Source organism: Schistocerca nitens, chromosome 4 (genome assembly GCF_023898315.1).
Source record: "Schistocerca nitens isolate TAMUIC-IGC-003100 chromosome 4, iqSchNite1.1, whole genome shotgun sequence".
In the NCBI taxonomy this organism is placed as follows: Eukaryota; Metazoa; Arthropoda; class Insecta; order Orthoptera; family Acrididae; genus Schistocerca; species Schistocerca nitens.
The window spans coordinates 428,647,029-428,669,882 of record NC_064617.1 but is presented as its reverse complement, the minus strand read 5'-3'; the positions used below and the strand labels follow the sequence as shown (position 1 = coordinate 428,669,882).

Here is a 22,854-nt window from a genome sequence, read left to right as displayed (position 1 = left end):
GCCCGGTTGAGAGTCTGTATGCTGAAGCTACCACTGTCCTACCACCGTGACTTTCTCCTCAGCAGGTATACATGCTGTTTGTGTAAAATGCATGGCCACCCATCCTGTGCCTCTTTCTTTGATGATTCCTTTGATCGTCAGTATGGGGCTCGTCCTTCTTTTCTGTTACCTCATGGAGTCCACTTTCGGCACTTGCTGCAGCGGCTTAACTTCACACTACCTGCACCTTTCCCAGTGGGTGTGAACCCTTCACCACCTTGGCTTCGCAAAGCGGCCCATGTTAATCTTGGCCTTTATTTGCTTCCTAAGGACACTTCTCCAGCCTTCGTCTATCGCCTTCAGTTTCACGATCTTCACATGGAACTTCGCAATAGTACCTTTGTATGCACTGATGGCTCACGGACTGACCGTGGGGTCAGGTGTGCCTTTGTCATTGGCAATCGTGTCTTTCAGTATCGGCTTCTGGCACACTCCTCAGTATTTACATCCAAGCTCTTTGCCTCTTATCAGGCCACAGAGTACATCCGGTGACACAGCCTTTTCAATTGTGTCCTCTGCTCAGACTTACTCAGTGCCCTTCAAAGTCTGTGCGATGTTCACCGCTCATCCCTTAGTGCAGCGGGTCCAGGAAAACTGTCGACTGCTCACTCTTGGTGGAGCCAGTGTGATGTTTCTTTGGGTTCCTGGTCTTGTCAGTCTGCCAGGAAACAAGGCTGCTGATGCTGCTGCCAAAGCTGCAGTCCTCGTACTTCAGTCCGCGAGTACCTATATTCCCTCCAGTGATCTCTGTGTTGCTGTCGGTCAGGAGGTGGTGGTGTCCCTTTGGTATCACCAATGGTCCTCCCTTCATGGGAATAAGCTCCAGCTTATTAAGCCTCTACTAGTGGCTTGGGCAACCTCCAGTCAGCTCTCCCGCTGGGAGGAGGTTATTTTAACTCTGCTATATCTTGGGCGCTGCCTTCTTAGCCATCATCATTTGTTAAGTGGCACTACCCCACCACTTTGTACACATTGTGCTCAAGTTTTAACTGTCCGCCACTTCATGATGGAATGTCCATTTTTTAACTTTTACATTCCCGTTTGGGTTTGCCGTCTGGGTTTTAGCAAATGATGTGTGGACTGTCGAGCGTCTTACTTTTCATCCACCAAAGCAATATGGTGAAGGCCATTTAATTTTTAGTTTTTGACTTCTATTTCTGTATGGTGTCGTTTTTAGCCCTTTTTCCATGTGCCTCTTTTTAGCTGTCTTCTATTATGTTAGTTGGTACTTACGTATAGTCGGTTTTTAACTCCTCTCTGTCATGGTGTTCTATAGTTCTGACTTGGGCACGTATGACCCCAGTTGTTTTTGCACTCTAAAGCAAAACAAGAGAAAAAAACCAGCAGAAATTGAACAAATTCAGAGCTCTGCTGCACAACAAATTGTTATAACCTTTGCAGAAAGTTGTACAGGGATACTCAGGAAAAATATATAGGAATATTTGGTAAAATTAGAGTGATGTTTGCTAAAGAGGTATTTTAAGTACATATAGAGAACTGGTAGTCAAGGGAAGTAAACTGCAATAAACTATGATAAAATACAGTAAACTCTGTCTGAATGGGTCTTGGAAGGCCCATTAGTAGTGACCAACTGCCATGTCATCCTTATCCCCAAAGGCATCATTGGATGCAGATATGGAGGCATGTGGAGTCAGCACAGTGCTCTCCTGGCCATTGTGTTTTCTTGACCTGAAGCCGTTACTTCCCAATCAAGTAGCTCCTCAGTTGGCCTCACAAGCACTGACTACAGCCTGTTTGCGAACAGCCCACAGCGGATCCAGACAGTTGCTCATCCATGTCCTATCAGCACCCGACAGTGCTTAAGGAAAAAGAGACTAGTGATCTGATGGGAACTGATGTATCCACGATGACAAGGCTGTTGGCAATCAAGAGAAATAGTAGTCAATATTTATGCTGCCTCCGTTTGTCTCTCAAATAATAACAATTGAAATGTGAGATTACGATGTCAGTTTTCTCTTGCTACATACACAAATGTAATTGAACAAAATGTTTCTAATATTGATATGGAGTACAATCCACTATGCACTGTATTGGCTTGAAGAGTGTATATGTAGATGATTGTGATGCTCCCATCATTGACTGGTAAATGGAGTAATAGGATTGAGATGTTATGTAACCATTTTGATACAATGTGGCTATCATCCATCATGATATTTACTAAATTTCAATATACCATGTGGTAGTTCTCATCACAAGAAAAGACTGAAAGTTGTGGAAATAATAGAAAAAACTATGCCATGGGGCACAATTTCTTTACAAGGGCAGGGCAATGTGACTGACGTTGAGCATGAGCAAAGCTGAAATTTCACCAGCACTTAACTGAATTTTCAGTTGTTGCTTGGTAGAATGTAACAAAAATATTAAATTGTAAAAACTCTGAGAATGTTCTGTGAAATGGTGCCTGGTGACACCTAATGATGGCCTAAACTGCTGAAAGTCTGTGTCTAAATAAATGATACTTTGCAGTGTTTCTTGTTTAATATCCATCTTACATTCTTCAGATTTAGACTTTGCAATGTTTCTGTAAGGAAATTACAGCATACATTTTGGATGGTTCATATGAAAGGGACATGGCTGATTTCATATCCAGTATTCATCCAATCCAAGGTTGTGCTCAGGCTGTAAGTGTGTCCCTTGCCTGTGTATAAATCAGCATCAGATCACACTGGGAGTGGATCAGTGACATCAATCATTAATTGTCTGTGCTGAATGTTGAGCTTTATAACCTTGAGTGTGCTGCAGACAGAAACAGGGCTGTGGTTACATCTACTAATATCAGAAATTAATATGTTTTTGCTGAGCTCACACCTATTATAGAAATATATTTTGTGCTTCCTGTCTTCTTGTTCTTTTTTATGTTATTTGCTTTGTTTTCATTGCTCAAAGTTCTGGTATTTTTCCTACAAGAAATGAAATATCTGAAATCAAAAAAGTACTTATATTTTACAATACCTGGACAAAGGAAAATAGATTCATTAAGTCATCAGCAGGCACCCAAAAAAGAATGAAAACTTAGACAAATCCCCCTCTCCTCTCTCCTCTCTCCTCTCTCCTCTCTCCTCTCTCTCTCTATCTCTATCTCTATCTCTATCTCTATCTCTCTCTCTCTCTCTCTGCATTCCTGGGAGTGCATGTTCAGCCAGCACAATGTAGCTGCACAGTGTACACGCGCATATAGAAAACCAGATATAAAAGATAAAGTAAAAAAAAGGCACCATTTACTGTGTTCTAAATATGGTTTGATGTGTCTACAATTTTCTTGGTAAAATAAATGGTAAATTTATATATTTTGAAATATTTAGACACTACCTCTACCATTCTTTCGGTTCTCAGGAATGTAGAGGATTTACCATACAGCCTTTGACAAGAACATCCACAATGAATTTTGCTTTAGTCATTAATAAACTCTATTATTATTGCTTGTTCCTTCTCATTATTGTATTTGATTTTTTTACAAATATGGCTCTTGTAATGTTACTTTCACTGATCATGCCTCAAAATGCACAGCACACAGTTGTCTCAGCACAAGCAGTTTTGGTGTTGATGTGTAAACAAAAGCAACACCTCATAACAGGCAAGACTTGGTACATATCCAGAATTCCAGCGGTGTTGCAGTAGACCCAGTCAAATGAGACAAGAAATTAGCCCATGCAGAAGGGGCTTAATGACCTCATTCTCTATGTAGGTGTATTTTTATAGCTGCAACCAGTCACATAATGTGAGTAGTGAGGCAATAAACATACAGTTAGACTTAATCATGGTCATGGGCAAACAAGGGTCATTATTGCTCACAGTAGACCTCATCATCAGCGAGAATATGTATATCCTTCCTTGCTTGCTTGCTTGCTTCCTTCATTCTTTCCAGACAAGAAAACACTGATCACTTGTGCACTACTACTGTTGTTTGTAACTGCAGTCAAGGAAGTGAATGTTCAATATGCTTAGTGATGTATTATGTGTTTACCTACTCTTTTGCTGGATGTAACAGCACCAGTATGTGTTCTCTAAGGTTTTCTTGGTATGATTGATTAGTGACATGCTACCAGGTGTTCTACCAAATTATTGTTTTTGTTTTATGCACAATATTTCAATGACTGACCTAGCCATCTTCTTCAGGTGTTGTGAGTTTTGTTTGTTGTGTGTACTTTCTGTCTGGGCTCCAACCAGACTGTGAACTGCCATTGGTCTCATGCCACAGTTTATAGCGGAGTTCAATTTAAGAAGGTCAGCAAACTGAGAAGTCAATGTTTCTTTTGGGGAGCTTATCCAAACTGCGTACATTGTGGAACATCATCTCCCCTTACAACACCTGTAAGATCAGCATTAATCAGACACGCTGAGAAAACATTAGAAAACACACCGCTTCTCTCCACAGGAGGAAATGCTCCACAGTGTATACAAAATGGTTTAGCTCTGCCGAAAGAAAGGTTGATTTCTCAGTATGTCGTCCTTTGTAAATCAAACTCGATTATAAATAGCGGAGCGAGGCCAAAAATAGTTCAGTCTGGTTGGAGTCAAAGGCAGCAAGTACACATAACATCAAAGATCACAGCATCTGAAAAATGACATTATCAAACTAAAATAGGGGTAAATTATAATGTCACTGGTGTTTGTTGCAGGATTCTAGTGTGAGTAGTTACAAGGTGTCATATATTGAAAATTGCATTGATTGACTGTTGTCACTTCTTGGTAGTATTTTTTTCTACATTATGAGTGAAACACACACAACACTGGGGTAATATTCTGCAATATTTATTATTTGTGCAGTGAAATTTTGTTGGATCAACGATTTTAAAGTAGTGCATGTGCAGAGTATCTCCATTTCCAGAGATGAAAAATGTTAATGTTAGGAATGAAACAAGTGGGATTATTCCAGTGTAAATGTGATGTAAGATTATTTAACTAAGACAAAATATATGACACATTAACTAATGAACTATAGACCTATTACAACATTTGTCCATAGAACAACATAGTTGAACAATAAACTTTCATTACGTATTCCAAAAATGTGGCTGAACAAAATAATCTTGTCTTTAATATATCCTAAATTATGAATACATAAGGTGTAATAGTGATATTAAGCAGGTGAGTGAAACAGCTGTGATTATACAAAGTAAAATTTTTTAACACAATGAGAAAAATTATAGTAACTGAAATGAAAGAAATAGAGCATATGAGTAAGACGGGTAATTTATAATATGGCTTGGATGGGATTATGAGTGGTATCTGCAGTTAGAAGTAGTAAGGGAACTGTGTCTGGTCATTCAGTATTAAGCTTGGGCTGATGGACATGTGTTTATTGATGTCCATTCTTTCAAGATAGTTCATCTTCCTTCCTTTGTGGATGTGATGAAATACTTCATGTCCCCCAGCAGGTCTAGGTGTTAGAATAGGCCCGAAGTATTCCTGCCTGTCGTAAGAGGCGACTAAAAGGAGTCCCACACGTTTCAGCCTTTAGGTGACGGTACCCTGCAGGGTTTGGATTCCATTTTTCAAAATTTTCCCAAAGAGCAAGCCAATTGGGGAAGGGTGCCTTACATGGTGCATAGTGTCCATCATGCACTGAGACCTCTTGCATCCTTCGGTGACGTGGATCTGCATTTCCGCTCATTCTCCAGCTGTTGGGCAAGGTCACCCAACTGGGTGCATTTTCCTTCATCCTCTATGCAGTATAGCTTTCTGTGCTGTCAACGATAATGGACTTCTTAGCTTGTTTGTACCTGATATCCAGCATGGTAGCCTGTCCGTTGTGGTGGAGCTGCTATATGTACCCTGTTGGTTGTAGCCCCCTGACCACACAGGGGTCACTCTGCTGATGCCTGCACCGTTAACTCCCCATGTATGCCAAGGAGTAGATGCCCATCACCCTGGGGCATTGGGACTTCTAGCAATGGCCATCCTAGCAATGGCCATCCTGCCAGGTGGCCTTTGCTGTGGCTGGGTGGTGCCCGTGGGAGAGGCCCCCTGGACGGAGTGGTTGGCATCTGGCATCAGAGTAGATGTCACGCCATGAAGCGTAGTACGTCGTCTCTTGTAGGTGGTCAAACACCAGCAGTCTCTAAGTGATCAAAGTCTAACTTCAATGCTAAGAAATACAACCCCAAATCGTCCCCCCCCCCCCCCCCCCCCACACACACACACACCATGGGAGGAATGCCAGCCAGGCTAAGGTTGACAGCAAAACTTATTCACTCTGGTACCTCGTATGTACAAGAGTTGATGGGGAATCTTTCTTGTCAAAGAAACATGTTTTTTGTGGAGCATTTATGGGACAAGTTTCGGGAGGTGGATGGCTTGTCCAAAATGTGGTCAGGGTCGGTCTTGATCAAAGCAGCATCCTCTGCCCAGTCACGGGCATTACTCGCCTGTGACAAGCTGGGGGATAGTTCTGTTTCCATCATGCCCCATAAGAGCTTAAATATGGTCCAGGATATCATATTTCATAGGGACTTTCTTTTGCAGTCTGACAATGAGCGGCGTGCCAATTTACAGCAGCAAGGTGTCCGTTTTGTCTGGCGCGTCCACCGGGGTCCGGAGGATAATCAGATTGCCACCGGAGCCTTCATCTTGACCTTAGAGGGTGACACAGTACCCGAGAAGGTCAAAGTGATGGTCTACCACTGTGACGTGAAGTCGTGTATCTCTCCTCCAATGCGGTGCTTTAAGTGCTGGAAGTTCGGCCATATGTCTTCCCACTGTACTTCCAGTGTCATCTGTCGGGATTGTGGACATCCTTCACATCCCAATACTCCCTGTGCCCCACCTCCCATCTGTGTCAACTGCAGAGAGCACCATTCACCTTGCTTGCCAGACTGCAGGATTCTCTAGATAGAAAGAAAAATAATGGAATACAAGACCCGGGACTGACTGACCTACACTGAGGCTAAGAGAAAACTAAGACAATGGTTCTACCATCTTCCATTCTGCCACCTGCAATTGGCTCTCAGAGCCATTAGACTCCACTTGCCCCCTTGATGATGGGGGCACTTCCCTCCCTGTTGTTCCTGCACAACCTACTTCAGGAGCAACACCCCCCCCCCCCCCCCCAACCATCGAAGACATCAGTCCCCACTTAACAGCCGGAAAAGTGTAAGTCGTCTTCAGCTCCTCTCACCAAGAAGGGATCCCTTGGGCCACTCCCTTGCCAGGTTCCTACCAGTGGCAAAGCTGAGACCCACCAGTGGCTGAAGCAACTACTGGTAGCTGGTTGTAGGGCTTCAAGGTCCTCCTCAGTGCCTGAGACTGTATCAGTGAAGCCTTTTCAGCCCAACAAACTTAAGGAGCAGTGAGAGAAACCTGAAAAGAAAAAGACCCCCAAGAGCCAAGGCACCCACACCACCACTACCTACAAGCTCTGTGTCTGAGGATGAGGTGAAGATTCTGGCATCCACTGAGGACCTAGATCTCACTGGGCTCTCAGACACAATGGATTTCGATCGCACAGGTACTCATCTGGTGGCAGCAGGTGACCCTGAGGCATAGACTGCCTCAGTGAGTGTTTAATGTATTCCCAGTCTCACGATCACATAATCCTCCAGTGGAATTGCGGCAGTTTTTTCCACCATCTGGCTGAGCTACGGCGACTGTTAAGCTTTACACCTGCTTTCTGCATTGCCCTCCAGGAAACCTGGCTCCCGGCAATGTGGACCCCTGCCCTCCGAGACAATAAGGTATATTACGGGAACCATAGCAGCTATAATAGAGCATCAGGTGGAGTTTGCGTCTATGTCCTGAACTCGGTATGTAGTGAACCTGTGCCCCTTCAAATGGTTCAAATGGCTCTGAGCACTATGGGACTCAACTGCTGAGGTCATTAGTCCCCTAGAACTTAGAACTAGTGAAACCTAACTAACCTAAGGACATCACAAACATCCATGCCCGAGGCAGGATTCGAACCTGCGACCGTAGTGGTCTTGCGGTTCCAGACTGCAGCGCCTTTAACCGCACGGCCACTTCGGCCGGCTGTGCCCCTTCAAACCCCTCTTGAAGCTGTTTATTTTTTTTTAATTAATTAATTTATTTATTTATTGTTCCGTGGGACCAAATTAAGGAGAAGTCTCCATGGTCATGGAACGAGTCAATACATGAAATTATAACACAATAGTAGAAAAAGATAAAATGAAATATAAGTAACATACTCAGGCGACAATTCGTAAGTTTAAATAAAGAAAATCAACAATGTAACACTGGAATTTGCTTAATTTTTCAGCTCTTCCAGGAGCTCCTCGACAGAATAGGATGACAATGATGCAGGAAATAACTGTCTGCAATGTATATCTTCCTCCAGATTGTGCAGTACCCCTGAACGTTTTGCCTGCACTGATTGATCAACTCCCTAAACCTTTCCTGCTTTTGGGAGATTTTAACGTGCGTAACCCCTTGTGGGGTGGTGCCATGCTTACTGGGCGAGGTAGGGAGGTCGAAAATTTACTGTCACAACTCAACCTCTGTCTGTTAAATATAGGTTCCCCCACACATTTCAGTGTGGCACATAACACATATTTGACCATTGATCTCTCAGTTTGCAGCCCTGGCCTTCTCCCATCTATCCACAGAAGAGCACATGATGACCTGTGTGGTAGTGACCACTTCCCCATCTCCCTGTCACTCCCCCGGCGTCATACCCATGGACGCCTACCCAAATGGGCTTTAAACAAGACAGACTGGAAAGCCTTCATCTCTGCTGTCTGTGCCGAATCTCCCCCCAAATGGTGCCATCAATGTTGTCGTTGAGCAGGTCACTACAATGATTGTTTCTGCAGTGGAAAATGAGATTCCTCGTTCCTTGGGGTGCCCTGGCGAAAGACAGTCCCTTGGTGGGTGCCGGAAGTTGCTGACACTATTAAAGAGCATCGGCGAACTATACAGCGACATAAGTGGCACCCTGCCCTAGAGCACCTAATAGCCTATAAGTGGCTCTGTACCCGCATTTGCCAGCTTATAAAATGACGGAAACAGGAGTGTTGGGAGAGGTACTTGTTGACCATTGGGTGCCATACATCACCTTCCCAAGTCTGGACGAAGATCAGATGTCTTTTTGGGTACCAGGCCCCAACACGTGTCCCTGGCATTAACATCAATGTTATGTTATCTACCGACACAAATGTAATTGCCAAGCGCTTTGCTGAGCACAATGCTTGAGCCTCTGCATTGGAGAACTACCTCCCAGCCTTTCACACCCTCAAACAACAGATGGAAAGAAAAGTCCTCTCGTTCACTACATGCCACAGTGAACCCTATAACGTCCCATTTACAGAGTGAGAGCTCCTCAGCACCCTTGCACATTGCCCCGACGCAGCTCCTGGGCCAGATCAGGTCCACAATCAAATGACTACAAACGACATCTCCTCATCATCTTAACCGGATCTGGTGCGATGGCGTCTTTCCATCACAATGGTGAGAGAGAACCATCACTCCGGTGCTCAAACCTCGTCAAAACCCGCTTGATGTGGATAGCTACTGGCCCATCAGCCTCACCAACCTTCTTTGTAAGCTGCTGGATGTATGGTGTATCAGCAGTTGGGTTGGGTCCTGGAGTCATGTGGCCTACTGGCTCCATGTCATGGCGGCTTCTGCCAGTGTTGCTCTACCACTGATAATAGTGTTTCCCCCAAGTCTGCCATCTGAATAGCCTTTTCCAGATGCCAACATCTGGTTGCCATCTTTTTTGACTTACATAAAGCGTAGGCGACATCATATCCTTGCCACATTGTATGAGTGGGGTCTCTTGGACCTGCTCCTGATTTTTATCCAAAACTTCCTGTCGATCCATATTTTCCATGTCCAAGTCGGTGTCTCTCATAGTTCCCCCCCCCCTCCCCCCCCCCATATTCAGGAGAATGGCATTCCGCAGGGCTCTGTATTGAATGTGTCTCTATTTTTAGCGGCTATTAATGGTCTAGCAGCAGCTGTAGGGCTGTCGGTCTCACCTTCTCTGTATGCAGATGACTTCTGCATTTCGTACTGCTGCTCCAGTACTGTTGTTGCTGAGCAGTGCCTACAGGGAGCCATTCACAAGGTGCAGTCAGGGGCTCTATCCCAGGACTTCCAGTTTTCAGCCACAAAATCGTGTGTCGTGCATTTCTGTCGGCATCACACCATTCATCCAGAACCAAAACTTTACCTTAATAGCGATCCACTCGCTGTAGTGGAGACAGATCGACTCTTAGGACTTGTTTTTGATGCATGATTGATTTTGCTACCTCACCTTTATCAGCTTAAGTGGAAGTGCTGGCAGCACCTCAATGCCCTCTGCTGCCTGAGCAACATCAACAGGGGTGCAGATCGCTCTACGCTGTTGCTGTTCTACTGAGCCCTTGTTCAATCCTGCCTTCACTATAGGAGTCTGGTTTACGGTTCGGCGGTACCCTCAGCATTGCGTTTACTTGATCCAATGCACCACTGTGGCATTCGCATAGCGACGGGAGTGTTTAGAATGAGTCCAGTGACTGGTGTCCTGGTGGAGGATGGAGTCCCTCCATTGAAGGTTAGGCGTGCACAACTGCTCACCAGTTACATCGCACACATTCGTAGTTCTCCTGAACATCTGAATTACCATTTCCTTTTCCCAACCACGGCGGTCCATCTCCTGCATTGGCGGCCCAAGTCAGGGTTTACGATTGCAGTTCACGTCCAGTCCCTTCTGTCTGAACTGGAGTCCTTCCCATTACCACCTCTCCTTGAGGTCCATTCACTTACACCTCCATGGTGTACACCTAGGCCGCAGATTCTTCTGGACCTTTTGCATGGCCCTAAGGACTCCGTTAACCTTGTGGCTCTCTGCTGTCACTTCCTGTCGATTCTCAACATGTACCGGAGCCATGAAGTGATTTACACTGACGACTCGATGGCTGATGGTCACGTAGGCTTTGCGTATGTTCATGGAGGACATATTGAACAGCACTCCTTGCCAGATGGCTGCAGTGTTTTCACTGCACACCTGGCGGCCACATCTTGTGCTCTTGAGCATGTCCGCTCATGCCCTGGCAAGTCATTTCTCCTGTGTACTGATTCCTTTAGCAGCCTACAAGCTATCGACCAGTGCAGTCCCATTGTTCAGTGGTGTTTGTATGGACCCCAGGACATGTCGCAATCCCAGGCTACAAACCTGCTGACAGGCTGGCCAAACAGGCTACGCGGAAACTGCTTCTGGAGATGGGCATCTCCGAAACTGACCTGTGTTATGTCTTATGCCACAGGGTTTTTCGGCTTTGGGAGACGGAATGGCATAACAGTATGCACAACAAACTGCATGTCATTAAGGAGACTACAAATGTGTGGAAGTCTTCCATGGGGTCCTCTCACAGGGAATCAGTTGTCCTCTGCTGGCTTCGCATTGGCCATTTGTGGCTAATGCATGGTTACCTCCTCCGTCGCGAAGACCCACCTTGGTGTCACTGTATCTCACAAATGACGGTCATCCACCTCTTGCTGGACTGCCCACTTTTAGTGCTCTGCAGTGGACTTTTAACTTTCCCAGCACCCTGCCTTCAGTGTTGGGTGCAATGCCTCAACAGCAGCTGTAGTTTTTCGTTTTATTCATGAGGGTGGGTTTTATCTGATCTAAGTTTTAGTGCATGTCCTTTGTCCCTCGGTGTCCTCCACCCTAGTGCTTTTTGTTGGTCTCTTCTACATGTTTCTTGTGTCTCTCTGTGGTTTTCTTTTCCGATGTTGTCCAGTTTAGTGTTTGTTGCCCTTGTGTCATTCTTGTGGTTTTCTCCTCCTTCCAGCTATGTTTTGTATGTCTCGATTATTTTACTCCCACCCTTGTGGAATTATTTTAATCAGAGCAAGGGACCAATGACCTAGCTGTTTGGTCCCCCCATCCCGCCCCCCCAACCCCCTATCTTCCCCCCTTCCCCCCCCCCCCCCCCCCAACCCCATCCTCTTTTAAACCAACCAATACTTCATGTTTCACCTTGTAAGTATGGCTTTCGTTTAGCAGCTAGTGTGCAAAAGTAGAGTCACCTTTTCTAAGTTTCCAAATGATGTGGTGTTTCTTCAAGTGGATACATATTGCCCTGACAGACTGACCTGTATAGAATTTGTCACAGTTAAAAGTAATTTTAATATTCCACTCTTTTTCAAAATGGAGTCCTGTCTTGACCAGTGGACAAAAAGTGTCCAGTAGTATTGTGCTCATAAAATGATATTTTACATTACTGAATTAAGGTTGTTTGGCTACATCCAGTTAGACTTTTCAAGTACGGAACTGTGCACCATATTTTGCATTCTTGAGGTAGCGGATCAGGGACAGGGTGAAGAAGGGAGTGCTCATGTTGTTTCTGGTTTTTGCGCATTATGGAGTCCACTAATTTAGGATGACAGCCATTGTTCGATGCTATTTTTTAATGGCATTTAATTCCGTTTTGAAGTTGTCTTCACTCATGGGGATGGATATTAGGCGATGTATCATAGGATGAAAGGCAGCATGGTTATGGGTACCGGTTGTTGAGAATTGGCCATTATTACTGTATCTGTGATGGTAGTTTTCACAAATCTTGAAAGTATGAATACAGTCACTGATGTCTATGGTTAGATCTAAATAATGTATGCAATACCCAAACTCTGTTGTGCATAGTGTATGATTGTTTTTAGAATTTAGCTGCTGAAGGAATTTTTGAAGTTGTCTGGTGGTACCTGTCCATAAACACAACACATCATCAACATACCTAAAGCAGTATCCAACCTTGGAAATGTGTGGATTATTTTCGAAAAACTTTGTTTCAAAATTGTCCATGGAGATTTCAACAAGGACTGGACTGAGGGGGAAGTGGGGGGGATCTCATAGCTAGACCATCCAAAATGTTTGTACATCCTATCATTGAAATGGAAATAATTTTTTGTTAGACAAGTTCTGTAGCTAACCTTATGTCATCCATGACAATTAGTTTGACTCCTGATTTATATGGTAAGTCTGTGAGAATGAGAATGTTTAGGCACTTGTCAACATGTATGTTAGTGAGTAAGTTGTTAACATCAAAAGAAACAAGCTTGGTGCTAAGAGGGATTCTCATGCCTTTATTTTGTTCACTAAGTCAACTGAATTAAGGATGCCATGACTGTGTGTGAACTTGGTTTTGATCTTGATCAGGTTAATTTTTAACATGGAGCTGAGAAGGCTGAGACCATGGGATGGATTGAGATATTATCTTCATGGAATTTAGGGAGGCCATAAACTCTGGAAGCTATAAGATTACTTTTACAGTGTTTGATAACACTTCTAATTTTATCATTATAGGATTGTCTGGGGTGTTTCAGTATCTGTTGGAAGTTGGTGGCTCTTAGGAAATCATCCACTTTGTGAACATAGTCACATTTGTTCATTAGAAAACAGTATTTCCTTCGTCTGACCAGATTGCTATAATATTATTGTCAATCATTTTGTTCTTGAAATTGTTTAATACTTGCTGTTTCTTAGTTGGTGGGACACTGGAAATGAGGTTAGATACTACCAGTTCATGGGATATGAGATGTTTAGTGGAGGTGTCCTCGCCTAATGCAAATTCTATGTCTATTTTTATTATTTTCAGTTGTTTTTTGGAGATTTTTGTGCTGAACCGTATTTGAAGCTTTTTCTCAGTACATTGAGTTCTTCGTTGGTACTGAATGACCAGACACAGTTCCTTTTCTCACCAGTTCTAACTGCAGACAGCACTCACAGGCCATGTTGTAATTATCCCTATTACTCACATGCTTCATTTCCTTCACTATTCCTTCCTATTTCACGATAATTTCTCACGTTGTGATAAAAAAAAAATTATTTTGTATAGTCACGACTACTTTACTCACCTGCTTAATATCACTATTATATATTGGTTGTTGTTGTTGTTGTTGTTGTGTTGGTTTTCAGTCCAGAGACTTGTTTGATGGAGCTCTACATTCTACTCTGTCCTGTATAAGCTTCATCTCAAAGCAACTACTGCACCCTACATTCTTTTGAATCTGCTTAGTATATTCATCTCTTGGTCTCCCTCTACGATTTTTACCCTCCACGCTGCCCTCCAAGACTAAATTGGTGATCCCTTGATGCCCAGAATGTGTCCTACCAACCGTTCCCTTCTAGTCAAGTTGTGCCACAAATTCCTCTTCTCCACAATTCTATTCAGTACTTCTTTGTTAGTTACATGATCTACTCATCTAAACTTCAGCATTCTTCTGTAGCACCACATTTCGAAAGCTTCTATTCTCTTCTTGTCTAAACTGTTTATCATCCATATTTCACACCCATACATGGCTACACTCTGTACAAATACTTTTAGAAAAGACTTCCTGACAATTAAATCTAGACTCAATGTGAACAAATTTCGCTTCCTCAGAAACACTTTTCTTGCCATTGCCAGTGTCCATTTTATATCCTCTCTACTTCAACTATCATCAGTTATTTTGCTCCCCAAATAGCAAAACTTGTCTTTTACTTTAAGTGTCTCATTTCCTAATCTAATTCTTTCAGCATCACCTGATTTAATTAGACTACATTCCATTAACCTCATATTCCATTATCCCCATTTTGCTTTTGTTGATATTACATCCTCCTTTCAACACACTGGCCATTCCGTTCAACTGCTCTTCCAAGGCCTTTGCTGTCTCTGACAATTACTATATCATCGGCAAACTGCAATGTTTTTATTTCTTCTCCATGGATTTTAATTCCTACTCCAAAATTTTCTTTTGTGTCCTTTGCTGCTTGCTCAATATACAGATTGAATAACATCGGGGTTAGGCTACAACACTATCTCACTCCTTCCAAACCACTGCTACCCTTTCATGTCCCTCGACTCTTTACAACTGCGATCTGGTTTTTGCACAAGTTGTGCATAGCCTTTCGTTCCTTGTATTTTACCCCTGCCACCTTCAGAATTTCAAAGGGAGCATTCCAATCAACATTGTCAAAAGCCTTTTCTAATTCTACAAATGCTAGAAACATTGGTTTGCCTTTCCTTAATATGTCTTCTCAGATAAGTCACAGGGTCAGTATTGCCTCATGTGTTCCAATATTTCTGCGAAATCTGAACTGATCTTCCCCCAAGTTGGTTTCTACCAGTAAAGAATTCACGTCAGTATTTTGTAGCCGTGACTTAGTAAGCTGATAGCTCGGTGATTTCCACACCTGTCAACACTTCCTTTCTTTGGGATTGGAATTACTATATTCATCTTGAAGTCTTAGGGTATTTCGCCTGACTCATACATCTTGCTCACCAGATGGTAGAGTTATGTCAGGGATGGCTCTCCCAAGGCTATGAGTAGTTCTAATGGAATGTTATCTACTCCTGGGGCCTTCTTTCACTTTAGGTCTTTCAGTGCTCTGTCAAATTCTTCACACATTACCGTATCTCCCCTTTCATCTTCATCTACGTCCTCTTCCATTTCCATAATATTGCCCTCAAGTACATCGCCCTTGTATAGGCTCTCTATATACTCCTTCCAGCTTTCTGCTTTCCCTTCTCTGCTTAGAACTGGTTTTCATCTGAGCTCTTGATATTCATACAAGTGGTTCTCTCTTTTCCAAAGGTCTCTTTAATTTTCCTGTAGGCAGTATCTATATTACTCCTAGTGATATATGCCTCTACATCCTTACATTTGTCCTCTAGCCATCCCTGCGTAACCATTTTGCACTTCCTGTTGATCTCATTTTTGAGACGTTTGTATTGCTTTGCACCTGCTTCATCTACTGCATTTTTATATTTTCTCCTTTTATTGATTAAATTCAATACTACTTCTGTTATCCAAGGATTTCTACTAGCCCTTGTCTTTTTACCTATTTGATCCTCTGTTGCCTTCACTATTTCAGCTTTCAAAGCTACCCGTTCTTTTTCAACTGTATTTCATTCCCCTGTTCCTGTCAATCGTTCCCTAATGCTCTCTCTGAGACTCTCTACAACCTCTAGTTCTTTCAGTTTATCCAGGTCCCATCTCCTTAAATTCCCTCGTTTTTGCAGTTTCTTCAGTTTTAAACTATAGTTCATAACCAATAGATTCTGGTCAGGGTTCACATCTGCCTGTGGAAATGTCTTACAATTTAAAACGTGGTTCCTAAATCTCTTTCTTACCATTATATAATCTATCTGAAAACTTCTATTGTCTCCAGGCCTGTTCCACGTATACAACCTTCTCTCATGATTTTTAAATCAAGTGTTGGTTATGATGAAGTTACGCTCTGTGCAAAATTCTACTAGAGGGGGGCTTCCTCTTTCATTCCTTACCCCATTCCATATTCACGTACCGCTTTTCCTTCTCTTTCTTTTCCTATTATTGAATTCCAGTCCCCCATAACTATGATATCTTATCTGTTTGTAATTTAGGATCTATTAAAGTCAAGATTATTTTGTACAGCCACATCTGTGGACTATGTCACTAAAGTTTATTGTTCAATTATGTTCTTCTATGTTCAAGTCTTATAATATGTCTGTAGTTCATTAGTTAATGTCCCATATTTTATCTTAGTTCAATAATTGTACGTCACATTTACACTAAAATAATAATCTCTGGAAATGGAGATACCCTGCACATGCACTAGTTTAAATCTTTGATCCAACAAAATTTCACTGCACCATATACTTATCTTTTTACTTCATGATGGCATAATAGTCAAAAACTGGTTCATGTGACAAATAATAAATATTGTAAAATATTACACCAGTGTTGTGTGTGTTTTATTCATAATGTATTTTGAAAAAGTTCCCATGCCGAAAATTGTGCACTACCTGTGTAGCACACATTAAAGAACAACATAAGTGCAATGCTAGTTATGATGGATTCTGACCAGTAACAAGACAACTTATTTTCACAGGTTGTGTTCAAAATGACCACTTGCAATGTGAATACATGCTTCCAGTCAGATACAGAGTGACTATTGCACACATGCCAGCATTTCAGCAGAGATGTCTGTACAGGCTGCAGTAATGCATCATTGCATATCATCAGTTGTAATTGGTATGTCTTTTTAGACAGCATATTTCAGCTTTCCCCACAGCAAAAAGTCTACTGATGTGAAGTCTGGGTAATGAGCTGGCCAGGATGAAGGTGCTATTTGTCCAATCCAATAATTTGAAAACAATTCATATGGCCATGCTGTAGTACTTCGTGCACTGTGAGCTGGACGGTCATCGTGGTGGTAACACAGGTTCCCCCTAGCCCGCAGAGGAACACCTTGTAGCATTTGTGGAAGATGGTCTGTTAGGAGGGTGCGATACTTGTAGACGTTCGTTGTTTCATCTTTGAAACACGGGCGTATGAGCTGACGTTCACTATCCCACACCGTACATTTACGTTGTCTAGGTGTTACACTAATACTTTCATGTAACTGGTTGAAGAGGTTGAAAAATAATTGCCAAGATGATTGATGTCTCTTTTGGTATCTTTTTGCATACACCATACAAGAATGAACTGCATTCTTCCTACACTCTCCATACACCATATGCATCTCAGCTTATTCTACATTAGTAAATCCCATTGTCTACTCATGACCTGCCGCTTTGACTGTCATACAGTAATGGACTAGCAAGTTGCAGTGCAGTCAATGAAAACACAGGCACACTGTAAACAATCAAAACAACATTGTACCTAGCAACTACGCGTGTTGAATGGCACAAGCAAATGTCAATGTGGAAACTTTTCAAAATACTACATCTCATAAACAACTTGCACTAGAATCCTTCAACAAACACCACTGACATTCTAATTCACCCCACTTTCAGTTTGTTAATGTGAAAGGAATAAAGTTAAGAAATAATTGAAAATTCCTCTAAAAGTTCTTTACACAACTGAATGCATACATAGATAAACCGTGTCGGATGGTTCCACAGGAGGCAAAAAAAGGCTTTGCGCATGTTTTAATTAAAGTTATACCCCCACCCCTCCCCACCCCACCCACCCTGTGTGGAACACTGATTTTTGGTTCCCTTTACATTACATACCGTTAAGCTGTAGCATGTCTGGAAATGTTTAATGAGTCCATTTTCTCTTATATATCTGTATTTTAATGTGTTCATTTCTTGAGTTTGTAGAACATTATTTTGATGATATTCATTCTAAAAGCTACATACCACTTCCAACTTAAATTATGTTGTATACAGAATGAAACATTTGAATTTCAGCTTGTGATGATGGAACCATAAGATTGTGGTTGGTACCTGAAGGAGGCCTCCCAGAGCCAACGAATACTCCTGATCAGATATTAGCTGGTCATTCAGAGAAGATATACTTCATTAAGTTCCATCCTTTGGCAAAAGATATTCTGGCTTCTGGCTCTTATGACATGACAATTCGGATCTGGGATCTAGCAACACAGTGTGAAAAGATTGTACTTCTTGGACACACGGACCAGGTAAGCTCATTAGCCAGGTCTCGTACTGGAACTATATATAAAACGAAGTTTTTGAATTAATCCATGTAGAATAAAAATTGCCTGGAATGCTTTCAGTAAACTAAACAGGATTTTTTAAACAGAGCCTCCAGTGTATCTGAAAAGGGAAGTCTACACTTTGCGTATGTGACCAGGTTTGAAAGCAGTGAGACTTGAACTTTTAATGTGAAAAACTCTTCAGTATCTGAGGATTACTCCACAAGCACTTTAGGTACACATTCTGAGTGTTACTAGGAGGGACAGGGGGATGAATCAATCGAGAAACAGATGAGTGGGAGATGCGAACATGACTGTAATGAGGAGGAGGAGGCGGAGGAGGAGGTGGTGATGGTGGTGTCACAAAGTGATGCAGAAACAAAACTGCCATTAATTATAGACAGAAACCACATGACTTGCGAAGAAAGAGTATAGACGGACACCAGATTGAGGGTATACAGGTTTATTTTACATGAACAGTGACTTTGATGTTATCAGATAATGCCAAGCTTGCCTTGTCGGTCCTTTGTTATCTCGTAACATCACTGTTCATATTCGTGTAATTACCACAGTTGAGTGCTGATGTATTAACCTTTTGTCCTTACACAAAAAATATGGTTGCATGTAAGTGCTGCATGTTTACAGGTAAATGAAAGGCATTAACAATTACGTAAAAAAAAAGTACTTTGCCCTGTTATTGTCCATAAAATGAACTTTACAAATGAATACTATAAATAATTTTCAATAGTTATTGTCTCCGTAATACTATACAAACACACTGCTTGACAAAAAAAAGTGAAGTACTCAGAAGGGAAAAAGGAAACAAAATGAAAGTTTATGGGTTGAGAGGGTATGTGATGTCATTTCAGTGATTACAGAATCAAGTGAACTTTAGAAACAATTTGGCAGCATGAGCCCACTTATCAGTACGACATTGCACTCGCTCTGACCCAGATGCATGCACTGATGCTGTTGGGGAGAGTATCACAAAGTGGTTGTATCCTCTCCAGAGGCAACTGTTGTATCTGGTCCTCGATATCCTGGAGACTGACTCTGTAACATGGTTGAAATCCAAGTTGGTCACTAACATCTTCTATCAGGGACAGATTCAAGGATCTTGCTGGCCATGAGTGTACCTCAATATCACATAGACAGTTCGTGGAGACACATGCTCTGTGTGAACAAACATTGTGCTGCTGGAATATGGCACCACAATAATCTTACACGAGAGGTAACACACAAGGATGCAGGATGTCCATGCTATACAGGTGTGCCATCAAAGTTCCCTCAGTCACTACTCGATATGACCTAACCACAGTTCATCATTAAACACAATGTGATGCCATTCATCAGCAGTATGTGCTTCCCTGTCATGGCACCAATCCAAACACAGCTGTCTGCATTTTGGTGTTACTGGTAGCCTATGCATGGGATGGTAGTTTTCTAGTCCAACTGCTCTTAGTCTCTTAACATTGGTGTGTGGTGACTCAATGTTACAGGGAGTCTTGTTCTCTGATGGCAGGCATAGATGGGAAGGGGGTTATGATGTGCTTAGTGCACACCTCTCTTGTTGTGGTCACACATGGTTGACAGGAACCTTGACAAATATGCCTGCCCTCTTATTTTCATACAGTCCAACATTGAGCCACTGTGACTCCTAAATGTGCCACAAATTTGGATATTGCATGATTCGACCTTCTGTCCAAATGGAGACCCATAGCGAAGTCTCTTTCAAATGCTGTCAGGTGCTGATAATGCTGTCTCACATGAGTATGTGATACCTTTGTGTCCTTCACAGTGATTCCTTAACATCCGACACTTTTCACACCCCTTATGTTCCTTACCAGGCCTGGTAACAATGCTACACATGAACACCATTAAAGCATTCTGGTGGCCTTTTAATATGTCACAGAGAATTGCAACTCGAGAATCATTTACATGCCAGTGGTGTGTGCATGTCTGAAGTTATATTGGCATTTGGCCATGTCTCCTGAGTGCTTTACTGCTTTTGTTATACATGGGGTGATCCATTTGAGATGTGACAAAAATATAATGTTATATTTATTAAGTTAATGCATACATCTCTGAGCAATTTTCAACAATGTACGTGAAACTGATGGGAGTTAACAATGGGTGACCATGCTCCAGGAGGCAAGCCAACAGCGCATGCTGTTCGCAGCACAAACTCAAGATGTCGCAAACACGTTATGTAGATGTGGAAAAAGTTAGTGCAGTCAATGTGTCTCGATTAAGTGAAAATGGTAATTATGCTACAAAAATGCACTCAATGTGTCCTATGGCTTGAGAAATTTTCACGTGTCGTAGAGACCTAGCGAGCTTTCATATAATGGTACAATGTTATTGGCCCATTTGTTTTGCAGAGGGTACTGTTCTTGCTCTCAGTTACCTTGAAATGCTTGAGCAGGATGTGGACTCCAAATTGCAGCAAGACGAGATACTGGGCACTTGTATATATCAACAGGCTGGTGCTCCACCACATTGGACTCTAAGCACTAAGCACATCATAACCCCCTTCCCATCTATAACTGCCATCAGAGAACCACATATTCAATGATTGCTGGTGTGGCTGCAGTGGACCTATCCCGTGGCTTGCTAGTAGCCCCTGTCTAGCTCTTACAGATTTTTTTGTGTGCGGCTGTGTCATGTTAACAGTGTATGCATGAAGACCACAGAATCTGGCCAACCTACAGAGGCAGATTACATCAGACTTTCAGGAAATCAGAAATGCTGTATGTCATATGGTGCAACATGGATATCACATATGATATGTGTTGATTCGCAGTGGCAGAAATGTTTAGTGCTAAAATGCTGCAAATTTCAGACGCAATCTCCAGACTCTGATACACACATACAAATTTCAGACACAATCTCCAGACTCTGATACACATAAATGTGTTGTTAACAAGTGATAAATTTGCATTTCTTGTATATAGTGTTTTACTTTACTGACATCTCTAGCATATTACTCATATACACTGAAGAGCCAAAGAAACTGGTACACCTGCCTAATATAATGTAGGGCCCCTAGAGCACACAGAAGTGCCGCAACATGACATGGCAGGGACTCAAATAATGTCTGAAGTAGTGATGGAAGGAATTGACACCATGAATCCTGCAGGGCTGTCTATATATCCATAAGAGTATAAGGGGGTGGAGATATCTTCTGAAAACTGTGTTGCAAGGCATCCCAGATATGCTCAATAATGTTCATGTCTTGGTGGCCAGTGGAAGTGTTTAAACTTGGAAGAGTGTTCCTGGAGCCACTCTGTAGCAATTCTGGACATGTGCGGTGTCGCATTGTCGTGCTGGAATGGCCAAGTCTGTTGGAATGCACAGTGGACATGAATGGATGCAGGTTATCAGTCCAGGATGCTTACATACCTGTCACTTGCCAGAGTTGTATCTAGACGTATAGGGGTCCTGTATCACTCCAACTGTACATGCCCCACACAATTACAGAGCCTCCACCAGCTTCAACAGTCCTCTACTGCCATGCAGGGTCCATGGATTCATAAGGTTGTCTCCATAACTGTACACGTCCATCCACTCGATGCAATTTGAAATGAGATTCGTCGGACCAGGCAACATGTTTCCAGTCATCAACAGTCCAATTTTAGTGTCGATGGACCCAGGCAAGGTGTAAAGCTTTGTGTCGTGCAGTCATTAAGGATACACAAGTGGGCCTTTGGCTCCGAAAGCCCATATTGATGATGTTTCATTGAATGGTTCACACACTGACTCTTGGTGATGGCCCAGCATTGAAACATGCAGCAATTTGCGGAAGGGTTGCACTTCTGTCTCAGTGAATGATTCTCTCCAGTCATCATTGGTCCCATTCTTGCAGGATCTTTTTCTGGACGCAGCAATGTCAGAGATTTGATGGTTTTCTGATATTCACGGCACACTCGTGAAATGGTCGTAAGAGAAAATCCCAACTTCATCGCTACCTCGGAGATGCTGTGTCCCATTGTTCACAAAACGACTATAACCCCATGTTCAGTCTCACTTAAATCTTGATAACATGCCATTGTAGCAGCAGTAACCAATCTAACACCTGCGCCAGATACTTGTCTTATATAGGCGTTGCCAGGTGCAGTGCTGTATTCTGACCATTTACATATATATCTCTCTCTCTATTTGAGTACTCATGCCTATACCAGTTTCTCATTTGATTTGTAATGGGGAAAATAAACCAACACTGTCTTTTGACACTGGGTATAGCATGAAAGGTGTTATCAACAATGTTTGTATGGGCTGTCTCCAGCTATACATTGCAAAAACAAAACCACAAATGTCTGCGGAAACACCAGAGAAAACGTGCCTGACAATGCTTAGGAGGGACACACTTTAAAATAAAGTTAGTTACTTTGTGTGCTGGTTCTGTTGCTCTCCCTCACAAAATGCAGGAAGAAATTAAAATTTGTCAAAAG

General features: G+C 42.5%; 1 protein-coding gene across 2 annotated transcripts in view; it reads left to right on the top strand.

The window, feature by feature from the left end:
- Window positions 1-22,854, top strand: part of LOC126253153 (coronin-7) — a 234,577-nt gene that overhangs the window by 142,498 nt on the left and 69,225 nt on the right. For both annotated transcript variants that reach the window (XM_049954311.1, XM_049954310.1), the window contains exon 12: window positions 18,159-18,388. In XM_049954311.1, the coding sequence (XP_049810268.1) occupies window positions 18,159-18,388 (230 nt within the window). The remainder of the gene's footprint in view (window positions 1-18,158; window positions 18,389-22,854) is intronic.